This window comes from Oncorhynchus kisutch, linkage group LG6, assembly GCF_002021735.2.
Source record: "Oncorhynchus kisutch isolate 150728-3 linkage group LG6, Okis_V2, whole genome shotgun sequence".
Lineage (NCBI taxonomy): Eukaryota > Metazoa > Chordata > Actinopteri > Salmoniformes > Salmonidae > Oncorhynchus > Oncorhynchus kisutch.
The window spans coordinates 46763765-46780248 of record NC_034179.2 but is presented as its reverse complement, the minus strand read 5'-3'; the positions used below and the strand labels follow the sequence as shown (position 1 = coordinate 46780248).

The following is a 16484-nucleotide window of genomic DNA, read 5'->3' as shown; positions in this document are numbered from 1 at the left end:
TCGTTCAGGCAAGAAAAAACATTCCCCAGATTGACCAGTCGTGTGAGAAACTAGTCATCATGCAAGTGGTCAGACAAGTGAAAATGATGGTCAGTAAAGATAACTTCAAGCTCATCTCTGAATTTCAAAAAACGTGTCAATATTTTGCCCCTTGATAACCAGCACATTTCTGTATGTTATGAAAGCATAACATGGTCTCTGCCCATATCATTGCATACTACAGAAAATACATGAGAGTTCAGGGGCCTTGCTTTAATTACAAAGTTAACCATTTTCACTGTACTGTCCAAAATGTCTTTCGAGCTGTCAGGCATTCCCTTGGCAGCAAGAGCCTCTCGAATGCTGCAGTGTACCCAAGTGGCGTCGGGAGCAACTGCTTGCACGCGCGTTACCACCCCACTATGTCTCCCTGTCATGGCTTTTGCACCATCTGTACAGATACCAACATGAGCAGCAGCTACGTTTGGCTACATACAGACCGTTAGTGGAATTCCTGTGAGAGAGTAACGGTTAATGCGATTGGATGTTAATTATTTGACTAGGCTACCTGTATTTGACATTGTGTTCTTATTTCGCTGAACAGTATATGGTGTCATTCATTTTGGCAGTGAAAGGAGGCTAATCAGGCGAATGAGAAAAACTCACCCAAATGTATAGCCCCGTTGGAAAATATAAAGGGACTGTTTGAAAATATGAAGATTTCTATTTTATTTATTTAAATTCAAAAATTATTTTTTAAATATTTTTTTAAAATGTGAATCACATTTCTATTAGGTGTACCCCCGATGGAATTCTCCAGTTTGGGAATAGCTGTGTTAGTTAATTTAGCTTTCGTACTAAATAATCACTAGTGGTCACAGCCTTTGGATTAAAAATATGCTGCCTTTAGTGAGAACTAAAAGTGCAAACTGTTTAACAAAAAGCAAAAGTGCAAAATATGTAATACACATACAGAATCCCTACCAATCAGCTTTTAACTGTACAGCACAACAATTGAAGTTATTAATATACTATATAACTATTTAGACTGCATAAGAATAAGATGCACTGTAATTTAAAGAATATATTTTTGATAAATAATTTATGCTTAAATTCAATTCTAGAAAAGAAAAATATATTGAATAAGGTTCTTTTCAGAAAATATTAAAACGAGACAGGATGCTATGGTTTACTGATTAGCATTTATACAAAAAAAGAGAAGTACATTTGTCACATCTGGATAGCAGCTGCAGGTGTTTCCTTATGCGAAGCATTGACTGACAACAAGCACTACCTAGTCTGTTCACCCAAGTGCACACAACACCTACACTTGTTTTGTTTTCAAATGAAACAAAAATGCAAAGGATACTAGAATTACAACATCACTGCTATAGTAAATTGTCGAGAGATCAATACTTTCTTTATCCATGATTTTCCATCTAGGTACTCAATGCCCTTTACAGGGGAAGGTGGAAATTCACCTCATCCACCACCAATGTGGTGCACAGCAACCATTTGTGCCAGAATGCTAACCACACAACAGTTATCATTGTGGAGAGGTAAGCCATAGAGCAGGTACATGTCCTTACCTGGTAATGCAGGGATGATCCTGTCTTTCTTATCGATGTCACCAGCCTCAATTGGGAACATCTCCATTAGGGATTTCTATAACCCAGACACATTATCAACTAACTGCAGATCAGTGGGGGTAGTAGGGAGGCAGTTATTCATCATGAATTTCTATATCCCAGGCAGACAGGCACCATATCAACTGACTGCAGATCAGTGGGGCTAATAGTAAGGCAGGCATTTCACAGCCTTTATCTATTTAACAAGCTTTCAGTTATTGAGGTAGCAATGAAATCCCTTCGCCTGCTATTTTCCTAAAGACAAACACTACACATACACAGTTGTCCAACCTTTCGACTTTCTGCCTCCAGGCTATTAAATTATGTGAGCAGAGACTCACATGAAATGTGTAGATCTCCGGATACCCTCTATAGATCAACTTCTCAGACAGGTTGTTCCATTTCACCATCAGCATGTAGACCTTTGAGAAAGTAATCAAAAAGATAAGTGAAGAGCCATCAAATCCTCTACAGCTATTTTGCAGAATTAAAATGGTATGAAAGCAATTTAATGTTAACTAATAATCCTGGTCATTAAAGTTTTCTAAGCAATTGTCTTTACTATTAAGAAGAGACTCGGACTAATAAGCACTTTGGATAGAGAATGTCCATTGAGCATGACTAGGCTTAATCTATGTCTGGGAAAACAACCTCATGCATTAACCTCCACTGAACCATTTGGTATTTTGGTCAACAATGATCAAACTCAAACTCACATAGTGCTGACTGGGGAAGAAGCGTTTCTCAAAGCCCAGAAACTCCACATGCCTGACATAGATTTCCTCCATTGTAAGATGCAGAAGAGTAATGATCAAGTCCACAAATGTGCCGAGTGAAAAGTGAAAAGGGAAGAGCTTTTATAGCAACAGTGTGCACTCAGAAAGCAGCCAGACCCTGTAGTAGGAGGTCCCCAACAGATACCTTGGGTTCCTCACGTAGCTATCACTGGTAATTTAATGAGAAATGGAAATAACTTTGGTTGCATATAGATCCTTTCAATTGCATCATCCATGAGTTCATTGGGTCAATTCATAATTTCCTTTATGAATCATCCCTGAGTTCAGAGTTCATTCAAAGGCCATCATCTCAAAGCTATTTCCTTTATTTAAGTTATAAAGCTGTCACAGTCAAGAATAGATACAGTGCATTTTTTTATTCTGTACAGGTTTCCTTCTTTTCCCTTTGTCAATAAGATTAGTTTATTGGAGTAACTACAATGTTGTTAATCCATCCTCAGTTCTCTCCTATCACAGCCATTAAACTCCCATTAAATATTTAAAGTCACCATTGGCCTCAAGGTGAAATCCCTGAGCGGTTTCCTTCCTCTCTGGCAACTGAGTTAAGAAGGATGTCTTTGTAGTGACTGGGTGTATTGATACACCAACCAAAGTGTAATTAATAAGTTCAACATGCTCAAAGGGATATTCAATGTTTTTTTTACCTATCTACCAATAGATCTGACGGACTCTCTAAACATGTTTGTAAATTATGTTCGTGTTTGAGTGTGCTCCTGGCTATCCGTACGTTTAAAAAAATATTATAATAATGCCGTCTGGTTTGCTTAATATAAATTTGAATAGGTTTATACTTTTACTTTTGATACTTAAGTACATTTTAGCAATTCCATTTACTTTTGATACTTAAGTATATTTAAAACCAAACACGTTTAAACTTTTACTCAAGTAGTATTTTACTGGTTGACTTTTACTTGAGTCATTTTCTATTAAGGTACGTATCTTTACTTTTACTCAAGTATGACAATTTAGTACTTTTTCCACCACTGGTCATAGTAGCACTGAATGTACTTTTATTTTCCTCAATGTTGTTCATAGCAACCTCCTTACCACACAAATGTGGGGTTTCACCAGGAATTTTGCAACGCAAAATGTCTGCAAGGCTTGTGATTACAAAAAGTTTAGTCATTTTATAAAAAGGAACAAAAAAGTATTTTTGGAAACCCAAAACAAACTCCTTTTGGCTGTGTGCTTCCTCTTTCAAATATTAGTTGTTGATAGACTAGGTTGGATTTCTGTAGAGAAGGAAGAGACATCCACTCTCAGGATGAATGTGCAGTCCTGTCAGCATTGTTATCAGTAAATGAGACATTGAGGTTGGGTTTTGATACTTAATTTCACCTGTAAGTGTAAACCGTTTTTGTTGCAGCAGGATGTTTGGGCAATTCACTTATTTTGAAAGGGTGGTGTCACACACACACACACACACACACACACACACACACACACACACACACACACACACACACACACACACACACACACACACACACACACACACACACACACACACACACACACACACACACACACACACACAGACACACACACACACACACACACACAGCTAAATGGATACACTCAATGCAACCTCCTTCCTCTTTGAATTCATGTGATGCCCACGTTGTGAAGTCAATTGCAAAACCATCCCCATCTCCAACCCTTATGAATCCATGGGCTACCCGTCACACAAATACTACGATACTATGAATTAGTCACCAGCAGTCCATAACACACAAAAGACAAAACTAAACAGCTTTGTTTGGTGTGAAATATCACATACAGTAATTGCATATAAACAAATAATACAAATTAAAATAAAGAAAATTGAAGATCTAAGGCGACTGAACCACATAGTTTAAAATTGTGAGCTCCTATATGCAATTAATTTTGTTCAAATGTGTCTTTTTTAAGAATAGTGGAGTTACACTGGAAATAATATTGAATTTGTCATTGAATCCAAACTTCTATTCATGGGGGTTTAATTATACTGACTATGATGTAATTCAAAGTACAGACTTTGAACTTATCTTGTTGTGATTATCTTTAGGATAATAGTGTACAAGCCAGCCTCGATAGTCGATCGCTATGGGGATGGGGGACGGGGGTGGACGGTACGGTGCTACTGCCGCCGCTCAATTATTTTTTGACAGACTTTTATCGAATTTGTTTATTTGCAAATGCAATGCATTATAGGGCCCCAAGATAAGAGAAGAAAATCAACTGTTTATGCATCACACACACATGTAGTCTCCATGTTTAGGTTTTATCTCCCATCTTTGGGACATTCAGGCCAGTGTTCAAATTGTAGGCCTACTTGGCCTACTAAGTTCAGTAGCAGTTGTTTTGATGTACCTTTTAATAAATTATTGTAACTTTATGGCAGGATTGTTTTAGGTGTCTAGAGTATATCTGGAGAGAGAGAGAGCACAAAAAAATATTTTGTTTTTGTTGTCATTGATGTGTCTTTCTCATGGCTACCCATGTATTTCCATGGAATATAAAGTTTATATAAATATATATAAAACCGCTGCAGGAGGGACTGGTGCACTTCACAAAATAGATGGCATCATGAGGCAGGAAAATTATGTGGATAATAACCCCAAGCATACTTCCAAAGTTGTGGAAAAATGACTTAAGGACAACAAAGTCAAGGTATTGGAGGGGCCATCACAAAGCTCTGACCTCAATCCTATAGAAAATCTGTGGGCAGCACTGAAAAAGCGTGTATGAGCAAGGAGGCCTACAAACCTGACTCAGTTACACCAGCTCTGTCAGGAGGAATGGGACAAAATTCACCCAATTTATTGTGGGAAGCTTGTGGAAGGCTACCTGAAACGTTTGACCCAAATTATACAATTTAAAGGCAATGCTAGCAAATATTAATTGAGTGTACATAAACTTCTGACCTACTGGGAATGTGATGAAATAAATAAATAAGCTGAAATAAATCACTCTCTCTACTATTATTCTGACATTTCACATTCTTAAAATAAAATGGTGACCTAACTGACCTAAGACACAGAATCTTTACTAGGATTAAATGTCAGGAATTGTGAAAAACAGAGTTTATATGTATTTAGCTAAGGTGTATGTAAACATCCGACATCAACTGTATATAACATTCTATTGTTTGAATTGTATATAATAATTTCAATTGAAAACAGTATTTTGAATCCCGCGTTGTTTTGTGTACCAGGTCATAAACCATGTTCCATGGAATCAGTACATTGAAAATCTCTATTTTGCAACCTGTATGGCACAGCTGTACATGTTTTGGTCCTTTATGCAGGGCCGACAGACAAGTTCCTTACCTTCTCCCCCTTCCACTTGCCTCTTCCATTTTTTAGGTAATGCTGCAATTAGTTGGTTGTAATTTTGAATAGCAGACATTTCCATATATGTTTGCTAGCTGCATGTGTGATTTAACTCAACTCAATCTATTTATGATATAATTTAAAGAGCTTATACAGTTTTTAAAAAACATTTCCCAATTTCTTTTTATTTTGATCAATTAGTATATTTACGTGATAATGCCCGAGAAGCCAGTGTTTGGAGGATATATTGGCACAGGTTTTGTTAGGCCCAAGACAAAGTCGAGTGTGCCAATATATCCTTCAAACACCGGCTTCAATGACATTATCACTTTTATACAAAGGGTTACCAACATATTCAAATAACGATTGACATATTTTCAATATAAATGTTATTTTGATGAATTTATCCATACTATTTCATCCTTCCACAAGATATATTCCTGAAACAAATCTACGGTTGCAACCCAAGCAGGCTGGTCATTCGTTCCATTGGTTTGGTTGCCAGAGACGCGACCCAGTCGTTTAGTCTTTTTGTTCTGTATCTATGGTCGCGACCCAGTCGTTAGTTCTAAATGTTCCATTGCCATACTAGCTGGCAACGTTCTCATACCTCGCTTGCTAGCTAGCCAACTATTGCTAGCTTACAGTCACATCAAACAGTGCAGACAGAATAACAACAGTAGCTGCATTTGTGTAAGCTTTTTCTAGTGACATTCATTTGGATACTGTACATCCATAACAATGAGCTAATGAGGCACGATTTTGCCTGGCATAGGAAATGTGCTCTCTCATTAGGACACTGTTGTTCAGAGGAGCTAGCCAACAACACAGCTAACACAATAACTTCAAACTGAAGGTGGAAAGACTGCAAACTAGCTGCACTTGATTTCGTTTGAAAATTTTTCAATTGACATTTCTTTGTTTAAATCCATAAAAATGAAGCTGATTCATGATTTCTACTGGCTGAGAAAAGCTGCCTGCCTCACTCTTGTCCCGACTCCTTGACCCGTACACGTTCATTATGGGACAGTTGGAGATCAAATTTGAATATTGAAACAATGTTGCAAATGTCGGAGAGACAGACAAAGGTTTATAGAAATCTCTGCTGTTGAAAACTAAATGTTAGTCTAAAAGAAATGTGAGATAATGTCTAGATGCTTTTTATAGTGGAGATCAAGTTTATAACTTCCCTGTCTGGGCTGATGAGACAGTGGATTGCGCAGTCAGATGGAACAGAGTAAATAGGCATTTTAATGCCATAGATTTAGCTGGTGGTAATTTGTGGCTGGAATGTGCTTTTAACCAATCAGCATTCAGGATTAGACCCACCCATTGTATGATTGAGTTTAACCATACTATTTGTTGTAATATTTGTTCTGTATTTTCTGGATTAAACTGAAATAGCAACCAACTTTCTATGGCTTGTTTTAAAAATTGCAATATTTTGGAGATTATTTAATTTTCAAATAACCCGAAAGTGAGAGGTTGACGAGAAGCAAGTACAGGGAGTGAAGATTTAATGGATAAACAAAACAAGAACAGCATCTGGACAGGGGGAAAAAACGATATTAATGCAGACACGGGAAAGAAACTGAGGAAGTGACAGATATAGAAGAGGCCATCAATAACGTAATGGAGTCCAGGTGAGTCCCGTGAAGCGCAGATGCGCATAACGACGGTGACAGGTGTGTGTAATGATGGGATGCCTGGCGCCCTCGAGGGCCAGAGAGGGGGAGCAGGAGCAGGCGTGACATAAAAATGGCATTCTTGAACATGGGGTGAGCTATTCTTGCTAATCTGCTAGAGAACAAGTTTGTATTTAAGTATAGTTTTTTTTATGACTGAAGCCTTTAGTGAGAGGTCTAATGCTTTAATATTTAATCATTTCTTCCATCTGAATTCATATTCATTATATAAAAAGGCCTGTTTAATTTTGTCTGGCTTGCCATTCCAAATCAAATGTAATATTCTTTGCTCATATAATTTAAAAAACAAGTCGTTAGGTGTAGGCAGGGCCATAAGCAAATGTGGTAGGTCAGCTAGGATATGACAAAAGAGTTCATCAGGGTGATTTTTACACAAATAGACAGTTATTTTCCTATCCATAGTAGCACGATCTTATCTATTTTTGTTTGTTAACTTTCTATTAAAATACATTTTGAAGTAAGATAATTTCATTCTTTCGGGATTTGAATATTGGACGTGCTACCTTGTCCCGGACCTGCTGTTTTTTACCCCTCTCTCTCTCTCTCTACCACACCTGCTGCCTCAACCCGTTAATGCTTGACATTTACTCCTGAGGTGCTGACTTGTTGCACCCACTACAACCCCTGTGATTATTATTTGATCCTGTTGGTCATCTATGAACGTTTGAACATCTTGAAGAATGATCTGGCCTTATTGGCTATGTACTCTTATAATCTCCACCCGGCACATCCAGAAGAGGACTGGCCACCCCTCAGAACCTGGTTCCTCTATAGCAGTGGTTCCCAATCTTTTTATAGTCCCATACCCCTTCAAACATTCAACCTCCAGCTGTATACCCCCTTTAGCATCAGGGTCAGCGCACTCTCAAATGTTGTTTTTTGCCATCATTGTAAGCCTGCCACACACACACTACATTTATTAAACATAAGAAAGGGTGTGAGTTTTTGTCACAACCTGGCTCGTGGTAAGTGACAAAGAGCTCTTATAGGACCAGGGCACAAATAATAATATAATAATCAATCATTTTGCTCTTTATTTAACCATCTTACATATAAAACCTTATTTGTTCATTGAAAATTGTGAATAACTCACCACAGGTTAATGAGAAGGGTGTGCTTGAAAGGATGCACATAACTGCAATGTTGGGTTGTATTGGAGAGAGTCTCAGTCTTAAATTATTTTCCACACACAGTCTGTGCCTGTATTTAGTTTTCATGCTTGTGAGGGCCAAGAATACACTCTCACATAGGTACGTGGTTGCAAAGGGCATCAGTGTCTTAACAGCGTGATTTGCCAAGGCAGGATACTCTGAGCGCAGCCCAATCCAGATATCTGTCAATGGCTTCTGATTAAATTACATTTTCACAGAACCGCTTGTTGCAATTTCGATGAGGCTCTCTTGTTCAGATATTGGTGAGTGGACTAGAGGCAGGGCATGAAAGGGATAACAAATCCAGTTGTTTGTGTCATCAGTTTCGGGAAAGTACCTGCGTAATTGTGCACCCAACTCACTCAGGTGCTTCGCTATATCACATTTGACATTGTCCGTAAGCTTGAGTTAATTTGCACACAAAAAAATCATACAATGATGGAAAGACCTGTGTGTTGTCCTTGTTAATGCAGACAGAGAAGAGCTCCAACTTCTTAATCATAGCCTCAATTGAATATAGTTGCGGAGAGTCCCTGTAATCCTAGATTCAGATCGTTCAGGTGAGACAAAACATAATCCAGATAGGCCAGTCGTGTGAGAAACTCATCATCATGTGAAAATTATGGTCAGTAAAGAAAACTTTAAGCTCGTCTCTCAATTCCAAATAACGTGTCAATACTTTGCCCCTTGATAACAGCACACTTCTGTTGTAAAAGCGTTACATTGTCGATGCCCATATCATAGTGCAGAAAATACATGAGAGTTCAGGGGCCTTGCTTCAACAAAGTTAACCATTTTCACTGTAGTGTCCAAAACGTCTTTCAAGCGGTCAGGCATTCCCTTGGCAGCAAGAGCCTCTCAGTGGATTCTGCTGTGTACCGAAGTGGCATCGGGAGCAACTGCTTGCACACACGTTACCACTCTACTATGTCTTTATGTCATGACTTTTGTGCCATCAGTACAGATACCAACATGAGAAGCAGCTATGTGTGGCTACATACAGACTGTTAGTGGAATTCCAGGGAGAGAGTAACGGTTAATGTGATTGGATGTTAATTATTTGACTAAGCTACCTTTATTTGACATTGTGTTGTTATTTCGCTGAACACCAGATGGTTAAGTTTTATTTTTGACATTGAAATGAGGTTACTCAGGCAGAAAAAAAATCTGTTTGAAAATGTGAATAAAAAAATAAATGTACCTCTTTTTTTTTATTAATAAATTATTATTAAAAAAAGAAAATCACATTTGTATTTGGCGTACCCCCGAGCATTACCCTAGTTTGGTAATACCTGCTCTATAAATGTCTTCCTAGGTTCCTGCCTTTCTAGGGAGTTTTTCCTATCCACCGTGCTACTACTGTCATGTCTGCTTCTGCTCCTCCCCTCCAGCGTACGACGTCGCCAGAATACTAACCACCTGTCCTGGGATTCATCATTACGCACACCTGTCACTCATCATTACGCGAACCTGTGAATCATTATGATTCACACCTGGACTCCATTACCTTCATCATTTCCTCCACTTTATATTTCACTCTTCCATTTTCACTCACCAGTTGGTATTGTTCTCGTGTATCGGCGTACTGCCTTATGTTAGTGTAGTGTTCTTGGTTTTGTTGTTTTATTAAAACATGTCACCTGCTTCCAACTCACCTTCCCATCATTGCAACTACATCTGCATTGCTTGCTGTTTGGGGTTTTATGCTGGGTTTCTGTAGAAGCACTTTGACATATGCTGATGTAATAAGGGCTTTGTAAATACATTTGATTTGATATGATTTCCATTTTACCGTCAGACTATTTTACTGGTAAACTACACAGTAATGTAAAAGTAGTATTTTTATGTGATCCAATACGTAATATAGTACACATCATAATTCAATTGTAATCCAGAGATGTTAGAACAATTATCTAGATCCTCTGAGGCTGTGGAGGGATCCAAATTGTGAATTTAAAAGAACGGCGTTCAATGACAACTTTGTTTTTTAGTCCTGGATTTCAGGGATCGGATATTGATAGCTAACATTTCAATGGCAATAATAAATAGATATGTCAATAGTGGAAAACCTTGTTTTACTCCTCTTGACAGTTAGCACACCCAACTACCTCATCCCCATATTTTTATTTATCTTATTGTTCTTTTGCACCCCAGTATCTCTACTTGCACATCATCTGCACACCTATCACTCCAGTGTTAACGCTAAATTGTAATTATTTCCTCCTCTGTTCCTTCCCTGAGTATTTCTGTACAGCTGTTCATTTTACATTATTAATAGAAGAAAAATCCTTGCAATTAACTTCAGTTAGTGGAGATGGAGGAGACTGAAATCAAAACATATGCTGAAAGTACTTTGCTTCCTCTTTCAAAACATGGTTTCGTGAATCCTGGGTGACTATTCCCCATATTCCATGCAGTTCGCTTTATATATTACACTTGATGTTTCTTGATGAACTTCCTCCAGTTCCTTTTCCTCTAACTCCATTCTGTGCCTCTGGTACCATTTTTATTGCCATCTATCTGTACTGTCAGTCCCGCTAAGTCCTTTGTTAGTATTAACTTTTGAGCAAAATGTATTTTGTTTTAAAGATGCGAATTAAAATGAATGGTCTCTAAAGGCACATTTAAAAGTGTCCCATACAATAAGGGAATCTGCTGAACCTATGTTATAAATTATTCAGCCTTGGTTAAAAACAAGTTGTCATCCAATAGGCTTTGATTCAATTTCCAATATCCTCGTCCACGTAGAAATTCTGTAAGAATAATGTATATGCCAATTATTTGATGGTCTGATTGTATTCTGTCCCCTATCAACACTTTTTTTTTAAATACTTTTGTTGCCTGCGAGAATGACATAAGAAAGTAGTCAATACGACTAGCTTGATTTATCCTCCGCCATGTATCATTAGGTCAACTTATTTTTTTCTTGAGCCGGCCCCGGTAGTGCAGCTGCTGCTGTCATACATTAACTTTTCCATTACAAGTGTAAGGTGAACATTACATAAACAAAGCATCTCAAAACTGAAATAAAGACAAATTGCAACAGAACGTACTGTAAGCATGATTCTGCCAACAGCTGTACTACTAGGCTGATAACAAGACATTTATAAATCAGGTATATAGGCTACAAGAATGAAAGGGTGTACTCTGTATATCTTTGAATATATTGTCTAATCTCTAATGAGCCTATAGATTATTGAGACACATATATTGAACTGTAGACAATTAATAACAACATTTCTCATATGAAGGTGTGGAGGCCTCTTCAACACAATTTCACTGTCACTGCCTTGGGGCCTTGGGATTGGATTATCTTTGACCAGAGCGACAAGAGCCCCCTGGTGGCCATCCAACATCACCAACATCACCATCATCTCCCCTGCTGCTACTATCAAAAAGACAGGAAAAACCTGTTCCTTAAAGAGATTATCCTGTATTTTTTGTTTACGTTTTAGACAATAGTTCTGAAAATAGTGCTCATATATGTCCAGATTAGTGCACCACGTCATTGCGCTCTCTTGCCACGTTCAAAACTCGGAACTGGCCACTAGGAAATCTCTGACTTTTGACTTCAGTGTTTCCAAAACAATTGGAAACTCTGAAAAAAAAGATCCACCTGGAAAAAATAGATTTGTACGGTCATCCAAATTGGAATTCCAACTCGGGCCTCTTTCTAGAGCTCCGGCTGTCTGACCTGAAGATCACTGACGTGATGATTTGACCTTGTATTTTTACAAGTTCCCAGTTGTTTTGAACACAGCATCTTTCTCGCTCTGCTGTGGTTGCATGATGTGTCTCTTGCTAGCTGTCACTCATATGGTGAGAGTCTGAAGCTCATTGGTTGAACTCAAATTGCTAGGGGGTGGTCCACTTGGAGGAAAATGTATGGAAAATGTCTCAGCACAGCTTGCAGAAAAACAGTCTCTTTCAAACTAGGGATTTTGTGGCTAATAGCGGTAAAACAAAATTCTGCTCATAGATTATGCATGTCTGAACTACACATTGACACATCCAGCCCAAAGCGGGACTGTAATGTGGTAACTAGCTTGTTCCATCTTGCTTTGATCGGCTCTGTGGAATTTTTGCCATATTCCTTACACCTATCAAAACTCAGATCTCCATAAGTGCCTAGACTAGAGTGCTAGGGATTGATTTGGGATTCTTTGAAATCCACTGTCTGTAACATTAGCAGTATCAAACATATTTTTAGCTAGCTAGCGCAGCTGTCCTTTTGTTGATTAACTTAGCCTAGCTAGTTGGATCCAATACCAGGGTTTTGCCTAGCTAGCTGGACATGTGTTTCACCAACAATAAATTATAATTAGGTAAAACAATGAGTTATGAATTGCTGATCTGATGAAAAATGAAAATGCAAATAAACCATAACATCAACACGCATGCACGCACCCAGACTGTTCTAACTAGGCATTTCCGGGTCACATATCTCTTCTTTATCTTGTAACGGCATTCTTCGTTTGTAGAAAGAGAGTCGGACCGAAATGCAGCGTGGTGGTTACTCATGTTCTTTAATAAAGAAAAAAATTACGATACATGAAATAACTAATAAATACAAACACAACAAACGGAACGTGAAACCTAAATACAGCCTATCTGGTGAAACTACACAGAGACAGGAACAATCACCCACGAAAGACAAAGCGAAACTCAGGCTACCTAAATACGGTCCCCAATCAGAGGCAACGAGAATCACCTGACAGCTGATTGAGAACCGCCTCAGGCAGCCAAGCCTATACAACACCCCTAATCAGCCGCGATCCCAAATACAACAAACCACAATACGAAATACAACACGTAAACCCCTGTCACACCCTGGCCTGACCAAATATATAACGAAAACACAAAAACACTAAGACCAAGGCGTGACATATCTATGTTTTGCAAACAAACGTTAGAGGTGCATTCCGCCACCTGTTGTACTGGTGTGTAGTCAATCCCAGTTTACAGACTAAATTAATAAAGAATCAAACATTAAGAAATACTAAACCCTCCTACCTAATCCTGTATTACTAACAAAATAAAAAAGAGCCCTACTGCCATATAACAAACCCTCCCCCTTCCCCCAAGGGGGATAGGGGAGAGTTTGTTAGAAGTTAGTTGGGCTATAATTTACTGCTCTAATTATGTTGGTAATCAGTTTATAATAGCAATATGGCAGTGGTAGCTGTGGTATATGGGCTAAATACCACACCTCCTCGTGCCTGATTGCTTAAATAAACCATACACACTTACACAAACCATTCACATGCTTGCCAACCAGATGAAAAATCCCAGAATGTCCTCTCAAAAGGTACAGCAGGACAGTGGCAGACCTAACAAAAGTCCATTAGATAGGACATTTTTTTATTGCTGGGTCTCAGGAAGTGAAGATAGGCTTATGAGGATATGTTCGATCCAATTCTGACACAAATGTGTCTTTGTGTGTCACGCCCTGACCTGAGAGAGCCTTTTTATGTCTCTATTTTGGTTTGGTCAGGGTGTGATTTGGGTGGGCATTCTATGTTTTGTTTTCTATGTTTCTTTATTTCTATGTTTTGGCCTGGTATGGTTCTCAATCAGGGACAGCTGTCTATCGTTGTCTCTGATTGGGAATCATACTTAGGTAGCCCTTTTTTTTACCCTCCTTCAAATCAAATCAAATCAAATTTATTTATATAGCCCTTCGTACATCAGCTGATATCTCAAAGTGCTGTACAGAAACCCAGCCTAAAACCCCAAACAGCAAGCAATGCAGGTGTAGAAGCACGGTGGCTAGGAAAAACTCCCTAGAAAGGCCAATACCTAGGAAGAAACCTAGAGAGGAACCAGGCTATGTGGGGTGGCCAGTCCTCTTCTGGCTGTGCCGGGTGGAGATTATAACAGAACATGGTCAAGATGTTCAATGTTCATAAATGACCAGCATGGTCGAATAATAATAAGGCAGAACAGTTGAAACTAGAGCAGCAGCACAGTCAGGTGGAAGTTGAAACTGGAGCAGCAGCATGGCCAGGTAGACTGGGGACAGCAAGGAGTCATCATGTCAGGTAGTCCTGGGGCATGGTCCTAGGGCTCAGGTCAGTTGAAACTGGAACAGCAGCATGGCCAGGTGGACTGGGGACAGCAAGGAGTCATCATGTCAGGTAGTCCTGGGGCATGGTCCTAGGGCTCAGGTCCTCCGAGAGAGAGAAAGAAAGAGAGAAGGAGAGAATTAGAGAACGCACACTTAGATTCACACAGGACACCGAATAGGACAGGAGAAGTACTCCAGATATAACAAACTGACCCCAGCCCCCCGACACATAAACTACTGCAGCATAAATACTGGAGGCTGAGACAGGAGGGGTCAGGAGACACTGTGGCCCCATCCGAGGATGGGGTAGTTCAGTGTGGGTAGTTGACTTTGTTAGGGGCATTATAGCCGAAGTTAAGTTTAACTGTCGTGTCCTTGTTTTCTTGGCTACATTATCTATAAATAAAAGGAACATGTACACTCACCACGCTGCATCTTGGTCTCCTTCCAATGGCGGCCGTGACATTGTGTGTATCAATTTCTAAGTCAGACTAAATATTCTGTATTGTAGACATTTACATTTGTTTCATAGATCAAAAACATAACACACCTGCATTTGAGAGGGTGAAAACAGTCCAAAGGAGACGAACATTATCCTCATTGTTTTTGATAGTCATCAATTTAGATGATATAGACAATTTTGACTTTGTGGCTGTTGCAACTAGTAGAAATGCTAATTATATGCTTTACTGACTATAGCTCCAGATTGGATTAGATTCAGGCCGGTGATGCACCCAACTCACTCAATGAGATCACAGGTGCGGGGTTGTCTTTCTTTCTGGTTCTTCAAAATGGCTACCATCACAATAACCATCACAATTAGAAAATGTTATAAGTGTGTGTAATTATCATTTATGTCAGTTTGATATTCAAATAGTTTCAAATGATAAAATCTCAGGAATAGTTTGAGTTTTCAGAGTAGTGCAATCCTTTTTCCCACATTAAATAAGAGCTTGTTAATAAATGTCCTCTGCAGTGGAAATACAGTATGATTTTACCTGGCTGTCCCAAGCCGCTGCTGCGACTTCTTCACCACACTGTCTCTGTAGGTGGACCAACTTAGTTTGTCCGTGATGAGTAAGCCGAGGAACCTTCTCCACTACTGTTCCGTCGATGTGGATAGGGGGGTGCTCCCTCTGCTGTTTCCTGAAGTCCACATTCATCTCCTTTGTTTTTTTGACGTTGAGTGTGAGGTTATTTTCCTGACACACACTCCGAGGGCCCTCACCTCCTCGCCTGCAAACTTGATGATTAAGTTGGAGGCGTACATGGCCACAATGTCATGGGTGAACAGGGAGTACAGGAGATGGCTGAGAACACACCCTTGTGGGGCCCCAGTGTTGAGGATCAGCGGGGTGGAGATGTTGTTTTCTACCCTCACCACCTGGGGGCGGCCCGTCAAAGTCCAGGACCCAGTTGCACAGGGCGGGGTTGAGACCTAGGGTCTCGAGCTTAATGATGACTTTGGAGGGTACTATGGTGTTAAATGCTGAGCTGTAATCGATGAACAGCATTCTTACATAGGTATTCCTCTTGTCTAGATGGGTTAGGGCGATGTGCAGTGTGGTTGCGATTGCGTAGTCTGTGGACCTTTTGGGGCGGTAAGCAAATTGTAGTGGGTCTAAGGTGTCAGGTAGGGTGGAGGTGATATGATCCTTGACTAGTCTCTCAAAGCACGTCATGATGACGGAAGTGAGTGCTACGGGGCAATAGTCATTTAGCTCAGTTACCTTAGCTTTCTTGGGAACAGGAACAATGGTGGCCCTCTTGAAGCATGTGGGAACAGCAGACTGGGATAGGGATTGATTGAATATGTCCATAAACACACCAGCCAGCTGGTCT

At 39.5% G+C, this 16484-nt stretch overlaps 1 protein-coding gene across 1 annotated transcript in view; it reads right to left on the bottom strand.

Moving 5' to 3' along the window:
• LOC109892923 (neutrophil cytosolic factor 1-like) overlaps positions 1-2459 on the bottom strand; it is a 30637-nt gene extending 28178 nt beyond the window's left edge. Inside the window, exons 1-3 of the mRNA XM_020485807.2 lie at positions 2324-2459; positions 1949-2029; positions 1569-1644 (exon numbers count right to left, since the gene is read on the bottom strand). Of these exons, the coding sequence (XP_020341396.1) occupies positions 1569-1644; positions 1949-2029; positions 2324-2395 (229 nt within the window). The 5' untranslated portion in view covers positions 2396-2459. The remainder of the gene's footprint in view (positions 1-1568; positions 1645-1948; positions 2030-2323) is intronic.
• Positions 2460-16484: the final 14025 nt, after the last annotated feature.